This window comes from Numenius arquata, chromosome 2 (assembly GCF_964106895.1).
Source record: "Numenius arquata chromosome 2, bNumArq3.hap1.1, whole genome shotgun sequence".
NCBI lineage: Eukaryota > Metazoa > Chordata > Aves > Charadriiformes > Scolopacidae > Numenius > Numenius arquata.
In genome coordinates this window covers 116,756,894-116,776,681 of record NC_133577.1, presented here as the reverse complement: position 1 = coordinate 116,776,681, position 19,788 = coordinate 116,756,894, and the positions used below count along the sequence as shown (strand labels likewise).

General features: G+C 37.4%; 1 protein-coding gene across 1 annotated transcript in view; it reads right to left on the bottom strand.

Annotated features, from left to right (window-relative positions):
- The window catches only part of COG5 (component of oligomeric golgi complex 5), a 194,602-nt gene that overhangs the window by 109,304 nt on the left and 65,510 nt on the right, over nucleotides 1–19,788 (bottom strand). The window contains exon 7 of the mRNA XM_074168160.1: nucleotides 4,223–4,353. Coding sequence (XP_074024261.1) covers nucleotides 4,223–4,353 — 131 coding nt within the window. The remainder of the gene's footprint in view (nucleotides 1–4,222; nucleotides 4,354–19,788) is intronic.

Below are 19,788 nucleotides of genomic sequence, written 5' to 3'. Positions count from 1 at the left end.
TTCTGTTGGGGTTTTTTCCCCTCTATTTTTTGAGGTTATAATTAGTAAAGCTCTTAATTTTGAAAATAATTTTTGTACTAAAACAAAATGCAGACACAATTTAACTTTCACTTGGACAAAGGATAGCTATTAAGCTTACACTTACTTTTTGCTTTCTCTAACACAATTAAGAAACTTCACTATGTGATCACCAGAACAATTTCAGTGAATTACCAATGAATTTAACTCTCTCCAGATCCATGCTAGGCAGGAAAATAAATTTGCACACCTTATACAAGGGAAACTGGCAACAACATAATCTATCCAAAACCTTCCTTAAAAAATGTCAGACACCTACAGATCACTCCAGGAAACAAAGAAGGAAAATTTTTACTATCTGTGGTCAAAGATACAGAATGCTTCTGTAACACACAGAACAAACTGTATTTAAGGTGCAAACCCAAGGAAATCTGAATTCTACTCTCATCTCCGCACCATGTCTTGTTTGACCTTTATGGATATTTTATATTTTAATCAATCTTTAATGATATCATATCCTCAGCATTATCCTTACTGATACAAACTTTAGTAATTAGTTAAGTCAAGAGCAAGAGCGTAAGTTCCTAACCCATTTCACGCAGAAAAGTACATACGTGCAAAAATCCATCCTTGTTACGCAGGGGAGACCCATAACTGTTGTTAAAGCAGTGAACTTAGCTCAGAACTAGGACTACCTCTTCAGAGGAGTAAAGATGAAGGAGATGGAAACACACCTCTTTTCTGCACACACATGACCTGGCTCCTAATGCCACCAACCTTACCATTACTTGATGGAACTAAGTTTGAGTATCCCTGGCTGTAAGAGGTAAGTCCCACACTAAGCATGACAATATACAGCAGAAAGGGTTTGAAGCGAACTAAGTTGCAGAGAAAGTTTTCTTCTTTGTAAGTATAGCAGCCACAACACTGTGTCTGGCAAAACCGTTCTACCTGCAATTGAGTTATGGTAGTCTTAACAAATTTCTCATTCTGAATAATTTCTTATTATTCAGATCTACTTTACGCAATATACTGCTGTTGAATAAAGGGGTGACATGATGTCAAGAGCAAATCTAGATTCCTCTGCTTAGAGTTCATCCTGTGAGTAAAAGAAATGCTGGGGATGCTCCAGGCAGTTGCAAGATGAATACAGACATCTTTTTCTCTTTTTAAAAGTAGAAAACATTGCTGTCTCTTCTCTTAGAACAGCGACTTTATTATCTTGATGTATTTTGTTAAAGCAGCCTCTCTAGCTATCTGTTCTATCTGCCATTAACCTGCTTACAGTGTGAAGGAAAGCTACCAGGGAAGTTAGGACTAAACAGTAAGGACAAGGTTCAAATCCATTTTCTTGATACTGTTCTGGGGGTTACAAAAGAGCATCGATCTGTGCTATGCACACTAGGAGTGCGTAACAAAGCACACATGACAATAAAAAACCTGCCCATAGCCACTGGTACCCTCGCTTGATCAGGTTTGCTATTATTTGTATTACTTTTGTCAACCAGAGCAATGAGGGCTTACTCTTTCTGAACGGATTTGGAAGACAAGCCTGGTTGGCAGCTCTATGAAAGTCTGTTAAGTCTAGACACACTGACAGACACTTCTAGTTTGTACCCAGATGGCAGCTTTAAAGATACCACCATGAACATGAGTGGAAGCCTTCACTTCTGCAGCAGTCAATGGCTAATGCCACACTTCAAAGGAAGAGGGAAAGAGAGATGTCATTTCTTATGAGAAATACACAAATGCTACAGTGATGGACATGCAATAAAAATGTGAATTGCAATGCAATTTATCACTTAGAGGTAGGTATCTACTTTTATGTGCTACTGCTGGTGATTATTTGGGGGAATCTGGGCACAGCTCATTAGCATGTGACTTAAACATCATTAAATAAATAATCAAAATAACAAAAATAGTTTCTTACCTAAACAAAAGGAGATATATAAAAATGTTGAAAGGGGCATTTTAAACTTTTTAACTCTGTTCTTTTTCTCAGAGTGACTTCTAGCAGAATCTCAGATAGAAAAGCTGAATTCTAGAGAAGACATTCACTAAATTCTAATAACTTCTGCTTAATAGGAGATACTTTTTTATGTATTTCCACTTCCTGCTTCTCTTCCAGGTGGACACTGAAATATTCTAAAATGGAGACACGACTAACTTTCTTCTTAAGGCATTGCTGAAAACTGCTAGATGAAATGCAGAAATACAGCTCACTGTTATGTAGGCAACTGATCTCATGTATTATTTACACAGCAGACCAAAACAAAAGTGAAAACTAAAACTGCAATTGCAAATAGGAATATCAAATAACTGAAGAACCACCTGGACAAATACAGATGCACTATTCTCAAAGGTATAAACTTGGCTACCAGAATAGGTAGTAGCAGGAAGAGAGCTTATCTGAGGAATTCTGTCGTACAAAACACAAAAGAAGATGAAGATCCCATGTCCTCTTATAGGAAGTCTCAGGGCTTGGAAGGTATAAATATATCAGCTTGTCAATAAAACACACAGTTACAAAAATAAGAATCAAAGATACACTACCTGCTAGTCATATTTCAAATTCCAAATTTTCTGGGCAATGCCTGCATGCGTATTTTCTAAAGCACACTATTTTTCCAGCATTAGACCCATGAATCATATCCAACAACAAACTTGTGAAGCACACCTGAACACATCTTCATGAAAACATCCCCACTTCTCATATGACCAAGCACTAATAATGTTCTTCCAAGCAATCTTCCATTTGCTGGAAACAGGCCCCTGGCTAAAGCACAACAGGCATATACTTTAATAATCTCTTGATTACCTGGATACAGCCTGGAACACCTAATAAATCTGTCTATTTTTCAAGTGGAGTGGGATTGATTTCCCCAGGGTTTCTTTGTCAGTTCCATTTTAGTACTTAATATGAAGAGAAAATTATCAGAGAAGGTCAAATCTGACATGAAAAACTAGAAGGAGTATACACTGATGAAGACTTTTGCTACATTTAAAATAAATGTCCACTTGCTTTTTCTTAGGCCCTATCTTCATTCAGTCTTAATTTAACATTGCATATGCTTCACAGCTTGTAACAAGCCTGATCACAGCTTAGCAACATGCTCAAATAGCCAGAAATTTCAACATTTGAACACTAATCAAGCAAAAAAGTTGTTTTTTTTTTCCTACCGTTTTGCTCTCAGTAAATAGCCAAAGGTATTTACCACAATCATGACTTCTTACAGCAGAAAATTACTTGAAATAAGAGGTCTAAGTAAAAGTTTGAGACATACTGATAATTCTAATCCTCAATTATCTAACCAAGCCAGTTTAATGAAGAGATTTTCCGTTCTGTATATGGAAATTCATGTTAACATTCAACAGTATAAACAAACGCTATATTGACTTACAGGTAATTTTAACTGTTGGTAAGAAACAGCATAAAAATGTCTTCTTCTAATCCTCTTTGTTCTCTGATTTGAAACCCAAATTTGACAGGAACTTGTACTGGATTTTTCCTCTTACTGTAGTAACGGGGATTTTAAAATATTTTTTTTAAAGAATACTAAAAAGTATAGATAAAAGAACGCGAATTTTTAAAAAAGCAAGAAGGTAGCATTAATGATACTACAAACAGTTAAATAACAGGCATAGCCAGGTTATTAAAAATGTAGATAATTACATTTAGCATGGATGAATGTAACTATGCATATTAATTTCGATATTCCCCACAGTGAATATTTACTTCAAAGTTTAAAATGCCATTTAAAGTTTTAATGGGAAATCTTTCAAATCATTTCAATATACTATGCACAGCTAAAAGGTAAAAACCTTCTTACAGTTTTAAGAAACTGTATTTTTCAGACTTATCTATAAAGCTTGGCAATATTGACAATGTAGTATACTGCGCTTAATGCAAAGTCCTATCAATCCCCAAGCTTTTATCACAGTGTTTAGAGTTAAACTCTTCATATCAGCACCTACTTTCTCCCAAATTTCAGTCAGATCCTGCAAAACTTTTAATCTTGCAAATATTGCACAAGGCCAGTTTTGTCAAATTCTTTGTATAATTGTACGTGTGAGGATTTCTCACATAGTATTTTTTTCATGTTTAATCTCCATCAGGCAATGCTACACAAAACAAAGGAAATAAAGCTCAGAGTTCTTTTACACTTCACCTCTGAAAGGAAGTAAAGAAGAAAGTGTAATTTACCTGAGTCTCCACACCTTGCTCAAGCAACCTTTTAGCCTGATTTTCCACCTCAAGCCGAGCTCTTGCAATAAAAAGCAGGTCATTTTCAATTACTTCTATTCCAGAGAGATCTATCCCTTGAGAAAGGTAATCTATAAAAGCAACAAAACATTAATAAGCATGACATAGGATAAGGGAACATTTTTAACATCATAAAACATTTAGAAGTTACAGTTAGTTCCAAGGGACATTTTTGCATATAACACTTGACAACAGAGTATGTCCAAGTAATGTATTATACCAGAAAAATTGAGTATCACAAGATTATTACTGAAGATAACCTGATTATTGAATACACTGAATTTACTTCACCGCTCTTCTCTAGACCCAGACACTGCCAAAGAGCATGTGCACAGCATGAGTTCTAGGAACTCTGGAATCTCACTAACAGGGCAGGAAGGGGCAAGAAGTCATCTCCTTGTCCCAAAGGATCCACCAGATAATTAAACTTCTCTAACCAGATGTCTGAATAAGCGCTAAGATATGAAATTTCAGATTTATTATACATTAATAGATTTAAATTAGACTTCATATATTTAAATTGTACTTCTAAACATTTCGGATCAAACACAGAAGAATGGCAAGGAAAGAAAACAGGTGGGTTTTTTTCATTTTAAATCACAGAAACATCACAAAATTTATTATCATTATAGAAACCACCATCAGCAGGGCATCTATAGATTTCTGGGCTGAAAATCTTTTCAAACTCAGCTTTTGTCATTGCCTATGTAGATTTGGCCAAATCACTTCATCTTTCAGTAACAGCCACTTAGTAAGGAGAGCACTCCAAGTAGAAAGCCCAACACTTCATCTCCCTTTATCAAAGCAGGTTTGAATCTGCAACACTGTTTCTCCCAGACACATTCACTTTCTCTTTTAAAGGGGGTGACGTTATAATGCCTGCTCTTCAGACTGTTTAGGCTTTTCACATGGGACAATTTTAGATATAAAACACAACCCGGGGAGTAAAAATGAGGTTTCTGCACTCCCTGAGGACCCTGACCTCTATGTTCCCTCCTGTTGGCTCTTTGCCTGATCTTGCACTCCTGACCTAACCTAACTAGTGACCTGTCTTTGAAAGAAGGGATGGAGGATGCCTCTTCCCCTACGTCTTTGATTTGTAAGTGACACTCATTTGGGATGCAGGAACTGTACATTTAATTTCCTTCAGGCTCATGAAGACCTACAGCTTAGACTGGGCTAGAATGCAAATCATTCAAATAATATGCAATTAGACCCATAACTATTGCACATTTTTGCAAATCAAACCAACTATGGGCACTGCTCTAAAAGCCATGTTCCTGCAATATGGAAAACATGACCTGAGAACACCTACTGCTTTAGGCTCCTCCAAGAACAAACACACCTCTTCACTTAAAACTCAGAATTACATCATGAATTAGGTGGGACCTGGATGATTACATTTTTAAAATGAACACTTCTGAACATGTCTAGGTGCCTTAGACTAGATCCTCAGAGAAAAGTAAAAGCAGCCTAGGAAGGTACTCAGTGAACCTGAGGAACCTTCAAAATCAAAAAATGCTTCTTTATTTTTTATTCCTCCATTTTTATCTTTCTAGATTTAAATCATCCCAATTCCCCATGTGAAGGTAGCCTGGATGTTTACACTACTGCTTATCTCCAAGATAACGGACTACTCTCATCCACGTATTTTTCAGCATTTTGCTGAATCAAGCAGGTCTTCTGCTGCTTCTTTTGAGAAGAAATAAAACTAACAAAATAACAGCCAAGGCATTTCACCCAGTGTCAGAAATCTGACCAGACAATGGTCACCAGACAATGTTACACTATTTCCATTTATAACCAACCCACTATCACTTCCTAATAAAATTATCTTCCTTTTATGTCCTCCCAGTAAGTTTATTAAGACACAGACTTAAATTCCGACTAAGCTAACTGAACTTTAAAATCTTTGCCAAACAACCTTTCACTTTAGTAACCAATTATTTTTGTTTATTCACAATAAACTAATCTAATTTTAGCAACCACATGTTCACAACTGAACACAAAATTCCAAGTGAGTCACTTCACAGCTACGCAAAGAACATCCCCGTACCTGAATACAAAAAAAAAGGTGTAAGAAACTGAAACAAAAGTCTAAAGAAGTACGGCATAAAGCTCAGTAAGAAATCCGCTCTCTTAACAGTACAGTATGCCAAACACATTTTAGTCTACTGAGATAGGCCTGCAAATGCTTTTGTCTGTATGCATTTGTTTAAAAATGGATCAGAGAGGCCAAAGGACAGCTGAGCCGCAGGACAGCACACCTCATGCTGTACAGGCTATTAATGAAGCCCATAGGCAGGCGTGATCACAAAGCGGCTTCTGCTGGGGGTGACAGCAGCCACACTTTCCCATTACTTCCCCACAACTTTTTGCTGTGACTCAGCCGCGTATCTACAGGTGGCCTTGCATAGGAACCTATTAAAACTAATATTAAACTCCCACTAGCTTCAATTACTAACTTCAAAGAGCAAGTGTCTTGAATGTGAAGGCTCACTTTCTGACCCCTTCCTCTTAGCTGCACAGGGAAAAAAAAGGGTGCTAAGAACTACCCACAGATTAAGTCTACTGCCATAGTAAACTCTGAAATAGTTTCTTGGCAACATGAGCTTTAAAAAGGTGCAAATATCACCAAAGACTTACATAGCCCACAAATACAAGATCTGCTGTGGAGTTCACTGATGTCATAAAATCACATTCTGCAACTCCAGGCTGCTTAAACAAAATAAAATTAAAATATGGTTCTGATCTCCTAAATCCACATAAAAATCTGTGGAAGAGAACTAAAAAAGAGACTGTTTCTCCCTGCTGTATTTTATCTCAAAATCTAAATTAAGCCATTTCAAGTGCTAAAAATCCAATCCTTCTGATAGTTTTAAGAAAGGAACAGAAAGACCATGCTGCTTTGCCTTCTCCAAATACCTCCATCTGTGCCTCAGACTGGCAGTCGCCTCCTGCTAAACTGCCAAAATCTGCAGCTTCGTTCCAAATTTCCCGCAATCCTAACAAAATGCTTTGGGACAATGTATTTCAGCAGGACTTCAAAACAGAGGGCCTTCCTGTGGGTTCAGTGGCCAGACATCCTGCTATGGATACTCACAGTTGCTATTCTAACCACTAGGGAAGCCCTAGCAATCCTACCATACCATTTTCAAAAGAAAAGCAGTTTTCATAAGGACAGCAGGTCTACGGCAGAAACACCTGCAAGTGCTTTCCTGCCATTCCTATGTGAGAGCAGAAGCTGCAACACATGTTGGATACGCGCCTTTTGATGGTTTCTATCGTCTCAGCAGACAACGTATTAGAAATCTCTACACTTGTGTATTCTCAGGAGTGATGCTGCCATTGCGGAGAGCATGACGAAACCAAGCAGAAGGGCAGTTGATGCAAGGGCAGGCGGATCATAGCCAGAACCACGGTGCATTTAGGATCCAGTTTATTTAAAATATTACAGAGGAACTCGCACATTCCAACTGGCCAGTCTGAGTTAGTAAAGAAACTGTGTCACGTGAAATACAGCAAAGACACTACCAGTTATTAACCAAGGGACCGACAAATGTAGGATTTTGCTTCAGGCACTTGTGCAATCATTATTCTGTTTCTTGCCGTGCACAGTCGGTTGACAACTCTATGGCCATGATCAGAGGTGAAGGTGACATGGGGTTTAAGATACTTGTGTCTTCTCAGGAATTAAGCTTATCTCCCAGTTAGCAGAGACTCTGGGGCCTGAGGCCCAGTTTAAAACTTGTCAGCTTTCCTCCTGCTTTAACCTTAAAGCACTAGAGTATACCTGATACTGTAATAACTGTAACAGATTTAATGAGTATTTAAAACCATCACCTGCCTGAACAGATTTAAAGAGCACATACATAACATTTTACTAACTTTGAGAAAATTTGTGCTTTAAACAAATTAGGACCTAAATACCTTGTAAGACCACAGGCCAGGGCTGGATGCAGCCATGGCAGGCACTACCCTCACACCAGCGTGACACGAAGCCCTGCTGCTCCAGTCATCTCCGCTCACTGAAGCCAGGGAGGAAATGAGAAGCGGGAACTACGGAACTACAGTCCTACAGCCATTCCTCTACCTCTCACCCCTCTACTAATTCTACTTCTTCATATATGTTCATAAAAATAAAAGCAAATACTTAACACTCCCATAGGGTATAGGTACTGCTTCCTTTTTAACTGTCACATCTTATTAAGCTTGGAAAGCACAGCTGGAAATGACTTTTTAAGGACTTAAAATACAGACTGCCTGCTGAATCCACTTCTTGAACAAAAACACTATATGCCAAGGCAGAATACACTGAGCCCTAGGAATCAGTGACATTTATAATCTACCTCAGCCTAACAAAGAGCTAGAACTTTATATTTCTTAAAGAAGAAAGATTTTTGTCATTACAAGTCCAAATTTTCTTAGTTTACTAAATCTGAATATGTTTTCTAATCTACTGGTTGAGATGCCGCTTAAAAAAATTTTTTTAAACCAGTATTTCCCAGACAGTTATGTAAGAGCATAATAGAGAGAGATAAATCCGATATGCACGTAGTACATTAGGTAGAAAAACACGAGCAACATGGTTAGCTTTTCTTAATGTAAGTGACTCAACAGTATAGAATCTTTCTAGTATATGATTTCATTTTTTGACCTTAAATATTGCTCTGTGATAATATATAACGAAGATAGGAAAAAATCTGAATTAAAACTTTCTGTAAATACTAAACTATGTTTTGGAAAAAAGATAACTAGGAAGGTAGCATCCCTATGAACAAAAACTGTATTATGCTCTTTATTTAGACTGAGTTGGTTTTGAGCTTTTGCTAGAAACTAGAGAATCAACAGAAGGCTACCGAGGACAATCAGGTGCACTAACAAAGAGGAAACCAGCACAGCCAGCAATAAACCAAACCAATGCGATTAGACTGCATCACTTGAGAAGCTACTTGAGCCAAAAGAGAAATCCTTCTGTGCTCTGAGAAGTAACCTCAGTGACGCTAATAAAGAGGAGGAAAGAAGGAAACTAGAAGAGCTAAAGTGGATTCCCTATAAGGAAACACCTAACATCAGCACCCCCCCCTACCCTCCCAATGCATAAGTAGCAAGAATCCAAAGACAAACTAAGAGGTGTTTCATGGGAGGTGGGGAAGGAATTAAAGGAAATTAAAGGCATTCCTGGAATTCTAAATAAAATCCTAGAATCAAAAATCATAGATTTTTGTTTGCCTATTTGAGGAAAGTCTGGGGCTTATTGCTTTTCCATGGGTCATTTGTTTTATTTCGCTTCTGCAATCTCAGCTGTGGAAAATATTGATGATATCTGTACCCTGAGGCTCTTCTTCTACAGAGAAGAAAAATTACAATTTTGGAAGAAACTACTAATTTAAATTCCAAAAAGTCAACAGGTCCAAATGATACCCAAGAGTTCTGCTGGGATTTAAGTATGCAGAAGACGAGAGGCTACCAAAACATGATTTATTACGAAATACTGTAGAAGACTGCTACAGCACAAACATTACAGTGCATACAGCACAGCATTCATATTGAAAATTTATCTACAGGTAACTAAAGCATCAGAATAAATTGGTCAAAACTGTCCATTAGAAATAGCGTATTAAAAATAACAAATGTCAAGATGGAGTAGAACTGTAATATCATTATTACTTGAAGCTGATCTGAGCGGAGGCTGCCCTGAACCATGCCCCTAACCTGCTTCCCTATTCTTTCACTCCACTCCAGCCTCCAAGTTTTAGCACTCATGAGAGTTTTTTCTGTTGAGCTAGTTCTCATCTAAAGGCATTCTCTCATCTGACTCACAATGCAAACACACAAGAGCACAGGGGGACGAGAAGAACCCACAAGCAGGATATCACCCACAGGTGGTAGGTATCTCTCTTGGTGGAAGCTCACATGCAAATTGGTAGATGTTCATGAAACTGAATCTAAATCACTATTTGCAATATTTATTTCTGTTATACAAAATGAGAAGAGACTGGACAGATATTGTAAAAGCACGTAAAATGTTTTCCACAAGGGAGAAGTATTCAGTAATGACAATCATTTCGGTTTTGAAAGGGGTTATTAAACATTCAGACTTTGGTCCTACAGCAGTGCCTGGATACAAGCACAAAACACAAACAAAATAAGCGGATTGATTTGTTAGAACTGCTGAGGACCTGTTTGAGTTTTTTTCCATCTGCTCCTAAAGTACCTCAAAAATAATTTACTCATCCAAATGGGCCACAAATCTAATCCAGCATGGAAACTTCCATGGTCCTAATAGAAATGTTAGTTACAGCACTAGCTACTGAAAAGGAAGGATGAAATCCTGTTTGCCTGAGTTGTATCCGAACCAACAACCTGCTGGCCCTGAATATGTGGGGTTTTTTTTTAAACTATATAGGTAATATAAAACTAAAACCAGTCCTAGAGCAGAGCCTGAGATCCCAATACCTCAGCAGAAACCCAGTGCTCACCCTAACCACTCAACCCTCACCTAGTGAAAGTAACCTAACATTTAATATTACATCTCTATTCTCTAAGTGGAACAGGTGAACACCCTAAACTTAAAGAACAGTGGCCTGCTCCTCAGAGGCACTTAAATTTTCCATGCAAATGATGCATAGAGCAGGTGGGGAACGGCAAGAGCACGCACATTTGTAGGTCTTCAAACTGGAAGCTGGTGCCTCCAAAAAGAAGCTTTCTCCAAGTTCTGTTTCAGTCAGACTAATTCTCAGCCAAGGCTGAAATGACTTCCCCACACCCTGCATCAGGCACCAAAGTACTTGCTGAAGCAAGGCTTATATTAAGCCTTTAAATCAAATGAAAGGGATTCCACTACAGTTACTATGAAACGATATCTTACAGCCATCTTATACAGCATGAGCTCTTCAGAAAAAGATGTTTATTCCTATAAAAACTGCACAGATAATGGTGCTTTGTAAAGTGTTCAAAATAAGAATGGGTTTGCTCTATACTATGTGCCATATACAGTATGCCATATATGTCAGCTATACTTTACAAAATTATTAATTTTGAATTTTAAATAATTAATTTTGAATATTTTCTGCAGATATTATGAATTAATTATTGGAGAGGAAGAAAATTTTATTTTACTAAAATGCAAGTTACTTATAAAACTTCTGCTATCTTTCCTTCCTTTTCCTACAGGACAAGATTCCTGCAAACCTTTTCTTTTTTTCCGTGAAACAAGTGAGGATAAAAATCTCTCTCTGCCACTAAAATGCCATTAAGTTCCTATGAAAATTGATCTTTATTTAAGAAATTTATACCATCTTAAAAAATTAACTACTCGTATGCATAATACCTGAGGTTTCAGTTTTTAGCTGTTTGAGAAACATTAGGTGAGGCAAAACTGTCCTGCTGGAACCAGAAACTGAGTGGGGCCCACAGCACTGTATTTGTTTGCTTTCTCAGACAGCATGTTAACACACTCTTGCTGCTTAAGTCCAGAAAAGGAATTAAAATATATTAGACAACCAGGTATAGCTTCTGATAGATGTCCCTAGTGAAAGGGCACATGAAAAATAAAACCAAAACAAAACAAAACAGTTCTCGGCTTTTATACTGATTATATGCCAAGACTGGTTTAGTTTTAGAGAAATGAGGTCAACACTACCAAAACCAAACTGGTGGAAAGTATATGATTCAAAGAAAGCAAAACTTGAACCACTCATTTAAGCACAGACAATTATCTTGTACTGTAAAACAGACTTATCACCTACATTGTATTATCACCGAATCACAGAATGGTTTGGGTCTGGAGGGGCCTTTAAAGACCATCTAGTTGAACCTCCTTGCCATGGGCAGGGACATCTTTCATTAGATCATGTTGCTCAAAAGCCTCATCCAACTTGACCTTGAATACTTCCAATGATGGAGCATTATATTACCTGATTAAAACTTTACTTCAGAAGAAAACTGAGAATTCAACACTAAAATTAGAGAATACATAGGTATGAAAGAATTGAACTTCTTCTACCATATTAAAACAAAGGGAAAATTTTCAGGTGTACAGGCAGGTTGCAGCAAGGAGGAATGGGTTGTCATCCTTGCACCTGGGATCAGCTTTGTTTCCCCAAAATGATTGTTGTTGATTTTTTTAAAGAACATAGTTTGTGTTAAATATTTAGTACTGCTCTAATGATCATCTATGGTCAATCCTATCTACAGAGGAAACTTGCTGTTTCTCTCCAGACTGCATGCATAAAACTCAAAAACACACACCCAAAGTTGATACCAATACTGGAGGAGTAGTGAGGAAGACTGACTAGCTATTTTTAACATTATATTAAAGCTGCATTTAAATTGTCTTGATGGAAGAGTTAATTCCTACTGCTCTCTGGGCTGGAAATCAGATGCCAGGCAGGATCTGGAATTGATGGAAATGAGTTTGATATCTATTTTTATCATCATCAGTGACTTAACAATAAGCACCATATTTTGGAGACATTCCTGTGAAAATGCCACGATTCAGAAAATAGCTTAACACACCAAGATAAACATTACTTAGGTCTAATCACAAGTTATACCACACTACTCCCACATTTACTTAGGCCTAAAGCAAGACTTGTGGGAACTACTTGAAGGTTCCCCCACCCACTTATAAGGTTCCCCCACTCATGCATCATTAGATCTCCCCGCCCCTTGAATACAGACTCACAGGCTTACTTAACCACGACCTACTAAAACTGCTATTTTCTATTTTCCCCACTAATTGTCTCCTCAATTGCCTGGATTGCTAGGTTCAAAGGGGAGCTGGCAGCAACTCCACATACAGCTGGTGGCTGGTCAGCCCTTGGGCTGGTACTGTTTAATAAACTGGTACTGATACAGTTTAATAGACTGGGTGATGGGACAAAACTAACCCTCTGTGAGTTTATGGGTACCCTGGAGGGCAGGGCTGCCATTCTGAAGAATCTCAACAACCTTGAGAAATGGACAGATAAAATCATCACGAAGTTCAACAAAAGCAAATTAAGCCCTGTTCACCTGGGCTGGCATGACCCTGTGCACCCAAACAGATTGGGTGCTCACTGGCTGGAAAGAAGCTTTGCAGAAAACAACCCAGTGGACAAACAGTCGAACACAAACCAGCAGTATGTCCTTGCAGCAAAGGCAGCCTACTCTGTACTGGACTGCGTGTAGCAAGGGTTGAGGGAAGTGATTATTGATATTATTCGGCACTTGTAAGGCCACTGTACTCCATGCCTCCCAGTACAAGAAAGACATTGACAAACTGGAGTGAGTCCAACAAAGAACCACCAAGACATGGGACTGAAGCATTTTACTGCGAGGAGAGGCTGAGAGAACTGAGTTTGTTAACCTAGAAAAGAGATGTTTAAGAAGAGACCTATCTGCTATCTTCTGCTACCTAAGAGGTGGCAGGAGAACACAGGGCCAGACCTTTCTCAGAAGCCCATACAGAGACAGGACAAGAGGCAAGAGACACAAGCTACAGCACAGGAAATTCTGATTAGACATCTGGGGAGAACGCTGTATTTATGGTGCTGTACACCTTACCCATGGAGGATATTAACCTGCAGGAATGCGTACATTGTATTTTAATATAGTTAAAATTGAAGTGTGAAACTTTAAGATCTAGAACTCTAAAAATCACCCTAAGCTTCTTAAGCCTACTCTCAAAAGAAGCTGATTTGAGAACGTTCCTCAAGAGCTCCCAAAACATTTTTAGTAATAAAACTGCTTTTTTTCTTAATTCTCTGTGATAAGATACTCCCAAAGAACTGTAACATTCATGGCATTCATCATCAGCATTTGCATGGAGCTGAAACTAATTCCACTTAATATTCTATCTGAGCTATGGTCTAGAAATCAGAAAGCATTCAAAAGCTTACACTGATACCTATAAATTACAACAGGTCTGTAACATGAAGCAAAAGTTATAATCACAAAAACAAAACCAGTATCTGTATCATTTACAAAGTCCACATTTTATTCTGGTAATCAAGATTGTTCTTCATTAAAAATAAACAGAGGAAACTGCCCACTTCTCCATAAAAAATTCACTAAAGTTTAATTTAGACATTGCACAGATCAGGAACTGCTCTTCAGATGTATGTGGACTTTCAAAATCAAAATTACTGTGGCAGCAAAGCAATAATGCTGCTACAAGTCAATACTCCTCTTGGGCTTTTTTTGGAGCTAAGTAAAAATAAAATAATGTTGCCAGTAAAAAATTTAGTTGTCCTATTTCTGTTTTGAACAGACTTCATAGCATCACAGACAATGTGTACAGCATATGTGAAAAAGATGGAAACAGAGAGGGGGACAGAAAGGTATAATATGGAACAGGAGAGAGATGGAGCCCAAGAGGGGGATTACTGAAGAAATGAATTTATGGGTTGAAAAAGATGAGAATGAGAGTATGCTCAAAAATAAGGTACAGAAAAATATGAAGGAATGGAACTTGAGAAAGGGTTAAAATACAAATCAGTTCATACAGTTTGGTCTTACTAATCTGTAAGAGAAATTTAGTGCCATCGTCGACCTTGAAGGAGGCAGAAACCTTGAGAGTTTCCTCCCTGCCCCGACCTGAGCCCGCAGCTTTGCATTTCTTGCTCATTACCAATGCCAACAGCATTGGCAAATTTCAGGATCCAAAACTGAAAAACATAGGGGTGAATAAAGCTTGTTCTTAATAAATTTCAAGGAGACATTAATCAGGTTTTTAATGTCAGGAAAATATTTCCTAAAATCCCAACAGGTGAACAAAAGCAGTCCTCCTTGTAATGGAGCATCACATCAGTATATAAAATGAAGCAGGATGAAAAGAAATGTACTCTTCTATCTGCAAGAGATAATTGCATTGAAAATATATTGCAACTGCATCATAAAGCCATGTAAAGGAATTACGCCCTTCCAACTGTATTACTGGAGTGGCTGAAGAAAACCATCTCTTTCTCAAACAAAGACAAGGACTCATCTAAATGAAGGTATATGACTTTGGCTCTCTCTTATTTACCTGAGTTAGTATGATGACTAAAGCCATGAAAGCAAGGAAAATAGTTATGAGTAGAGGAATGTAAAAGATAACCTAAATTTACATGTTTGCCTGAAAATACTGGTATTTTTGGTGGCTTTTAAATATTACTAACATGTTACCATTCAATAGCTAAGTAGAATTTCTCAATATAGAACATTATTTAAAGGTACAATGATTCAGCTTCCATCAGTACCATGCCATGTTGCGACACATGCAACGACAAAAGAAAACTAAAGAAAATGGATGATGCATTTCAAAAAATCTTAGTCAAAAATAACTTCTTTCAAACATCCCACCAGTTGCTGAGATGACAAAGATGGCTGACTCTTCGCTGAATTAGTGCTCTCAAAGGAGGGCAGAGGGACGTTGGTTCATTTGTGTGTTTTAATTCATTATGTTAATGGTTAATGACCTAATTCTTGCATATTTTTTCATCTAGATAAAGATATACGAGGACAGTTACAGTCTTAGGGTATACAAGTCTAGTTACCATACTGAGTTAGTCATTTCTAGCTGCACTTCATTTTTTTATTTCAGTGAGACATACCCTGCTTTTTTTGAGTTTTTATCATTATTTTTGCACTAAAACATGCATCCAAAAACGTCAGTTTGTACATGACAGAACATGGACCACTTCTAACACATGCTTGTAAATGCCAGGAGATACTTTAAGATCAGTAGTGCTACAGCCCTGTAAAATCATTTATTTTAAAAAATCATGCTATTATTTTGGCCCCTGGATAAGGGGGAATACTACTCTTTTTTTTTTTAATATATATATATAAGCTGCAAATATTTCTTTCATATTCCTCTCTCCTTGTGGGTCTCTCCTGCCTCTTTTCAACACCCACCATTCACCCCTTTCATACTTACAGCTTCAGGAAAACATTTCTGCAAAAAGAGAACTGCATTTTCTTTAGTATTTGCTATGTTAACTCCCTCGGTACTTTAGAATATATGTGATTTTTATCTTTAATAAATGCATATTTAATTCCTCCCACCTCTTCCTTGGCATACCATCAATAACTTCCTGCAATTAGCTGCAGATTTACTTGATTTTATCATCTTTAGAGTCAACAGATGTTGCATAGGCTATAAATCACACAGGTTTTATGTACCTCAGATACTTTGTGGGAGAACAAAGTGAACCTTGTGTTATCCAGAGTGCTTCTGTAGACAACTTGAACATAACTGCAAAATTCTGAAATATCATGCAATGTATCTTACCTCCTGTGGTAAAGCCTTTTTAAAATTTAGAGATCAGCCTATGGCAGAAATCCGCCCAGTCTGTCAGCATTCTTGACAATTCTTCTAGCAATAATAAAACTTAGCAACAGTACTAGAAAGATGAGCAAGAAAAGAATGTTGTTTGAAAACCAGACTAAACATAATGGTGTTCCGGTTCCAAATACTTGTATTTGCAGTTAGCCTCCACAGGTGCCTGTCTGTCAATCTTCCAGTAGAAATATAAGGTATTTAACCTTGACACAAAGACTGACAGCAGTTACCTCGGAAGATGCTTTAATACCTTCTATCTTGTATAATTTGGATAGTGAAACTGAAAAAAGAAAACATCTTTAAGACTCTCCTTTCCCCATTCCCCCCCCCCCCCCATTTGTTGCAATTTGCCAAAAAAGTTATATAGATACAAACTGGTAAAATACAACTCTCACCCTTAGCAGTTACTATAACGTTTAGCTGTACCTACAGTAACAAGAAGAACGCAAGGAAGCTGAAGGAAATGTCCCATCCCTCCCAACCCAGCCTGCACAAGCTGTTCTGTAGTGTTCACCACAGCCTCCAAACCTGCTAGATTACAAACCTGAATCACTGCTCACCTACAAACACCAGTGAAAGGGAATTTGAACAGCAAACCTGCACAGCTCCTCCCCAGAGAAAGAACAGAACGAAACAACCCTCTTGTATGTGCTCCAGGTCTGCCCTTAGACAGTTGTGGCACCTTTTCTGCTACCTGGAGAAGTTTTTCAATAACCTAAAGGAATACTATGATTTATTAGTACTAGTCTGGGATCTTTCATACGTGCTGACCATGATTTTTTCGAAGAAAAACATATAACGTTAAAATTAGGAAGCACATACACGTATGAAAGTTGAGAATTATGATGAATTAAGATTTCATGAAAACATACTTTTCTTCTCAATACGATTAAACATCAATGTAAACAGAAAGAGAATCCACAGTTTTCTATTATTTTGAAACAGACAAAAATTAAAAGCTAGGTCTTCTCAAATATCTTACTGATGACACATTTAAGTTGTATCATTAATGCCACACAGACACAAAATTAAAAATTATTGTATTTGGTAGCAGAGTGCAAAATAATGAGCTAAATGCTAAAAATATCAAGAACTTTTTTTTAAAAGACTGCATACTGAAGGAAGCAAACAATAAGTTCAAGCAAGTCTTTCAGTTGTTACAGGCACAAATTGTTAACAGATGGGTGATAACATTTAATTTAGCGAATAATTGTTATTGAATAAATAATGCTGATATTTTCTTTGTAGAATCACATAATTATCTATGAGCCAATTATTATTACCTACATCTGTCAGCCAATTATATCTAATAATTGACACAAAGAAGTTGAACGGCCAAAAAAAAAAAGTGCTGGTTGAAGGATAAAGTATGTTTAGCAATTTAATACTTAAAAATAAAATTGAGAAAACATACAGACTCATTGTGTACTCATGATTCTATCATAATTTTTATTACAGTTCCTCTAATTCTAAATAATATTTAGCATGACAACAGATTTTTCTCCAGCCTCATAAAGCATAATTTGTCGAATTCACTGCTGATAGTTATGAATCATTTCAAGATCAGGAAAGAAACAGATTCTTCTCTAAAACTAACATTACCATTGTTTAAATTAAACACCTTTTCCTTCAGGGGAAAAAAATAAAGAATCAAAAAATTCAGGGGAAAAACAATTTCTCAATAGCATGTACTGAACTTTCTTACAGGAATCCAGTCCTGAAGTAAAGAAATTATTACACTGCCCCACAATTAAGATTTACATTTTTCCAACATGAAGAAAGTCTATTTTGCCAAGCAAAAAGAATAAATATTTTAAAATGAAATTAACTATTTATCTTTGGCAGAAAAATTAAGTAAAGATTATCAATGATCTTCAAAAATAATGGCATTGATACACTCATGACCATTTACCACTGGAGCCATAATTTATGGTTTAGCAATATTATGAGAAACAGTACCGTTCGATTTTATAATCCTCAATTCCTGTTCCTTTTCTGTTAACCACAAAATCACTCCTGGAACCCATGGAAACATTTAGCAATCACTGCTTTCCATGACAACTGAAATGCATATTGCATGGAGCAGCAACTTTACGTTGTGAACCTGCCACCTGGCAGTTTCATTCAACACCTTTTAGTGCTCGTAATGGAAGAAAGTGACTATTCATTACGTCTCTTTGCTTTTCCCACAGCATTCATGATTTTCTATACCACCATCATATTCCCCCCTCAGTCATTTTAAACTTATTTATAGGGGGTGGCCACCGACTGCTTACTGACCTCTCCACCCTCACTCTTCCATAGGAGCACTTGCCGTGCATTTCTTCGTTGCATAATCTTGGGGGTAGCAAGTCACGGATTTATCAGATGCTACTTCATTACATCTCTGACACAAGAATCTGGGCTGAGGGTCACCAACAGTTGGCCGGCATGCTCACTAACCACACCAGTGCTAGTGCGGTGCCCAGCCTGGCTCTGACCCCTCTAGTTTTCTAGTGACTCTTTATGCCATGCAAGGAGAGAAGTAATTTCCACCAATTGAGAAAAACAATAAAATGTTTACGAATAGTCTTTCAAATAAAACTCTAATTTCACTTAATTGATTTTATGACCTTCTTTGCCATTTTATTTGCAAACTAAGTATGGGAAAAGGGACTTCTTTTTTTTTTCAGAAAAAATATATGGGGAAAGCATTGCAACATGAACAATTGTAAAAATCTATAAACTCATAGGTACTTTGCGTATAGCGTAAAAATCCATTCTGTACGTTGGAACTTCTATGAAAAAAAAAAGGGAAGATTAAAAAAAAAAAAAAAGAAAAATCAGAAAGAGCCAGTCAGGGAAATGTTAGAAGTCCTAAATTCGGAAGTATGTAACACAGAGACACATGTGAGGCCTCTCAGATGGAGATGGCCAGAAAGTAAAGAGCAATAATAGTTGCTCTAGGATATTGACTCCCCCAAAGTAACTTTCAATAAAGCAGCCAGAGCCACCAGAAACCAGCCAGTCTCCATATGAAGGTGTGCCTTACTTCCCAAAAGAAGCAGCTACACTGAGTAACTGCTCAACCTATGCAATGCCCTTTACAAAAGGAAAAAAGGTTTGCATTTTGTTTTTGAAAACAGTGGTGTACTAACATAGCACTGGATTGCTGAACTGGTGAGAAAGTGGCATCAGAAAGGTCTACGGTCTAACT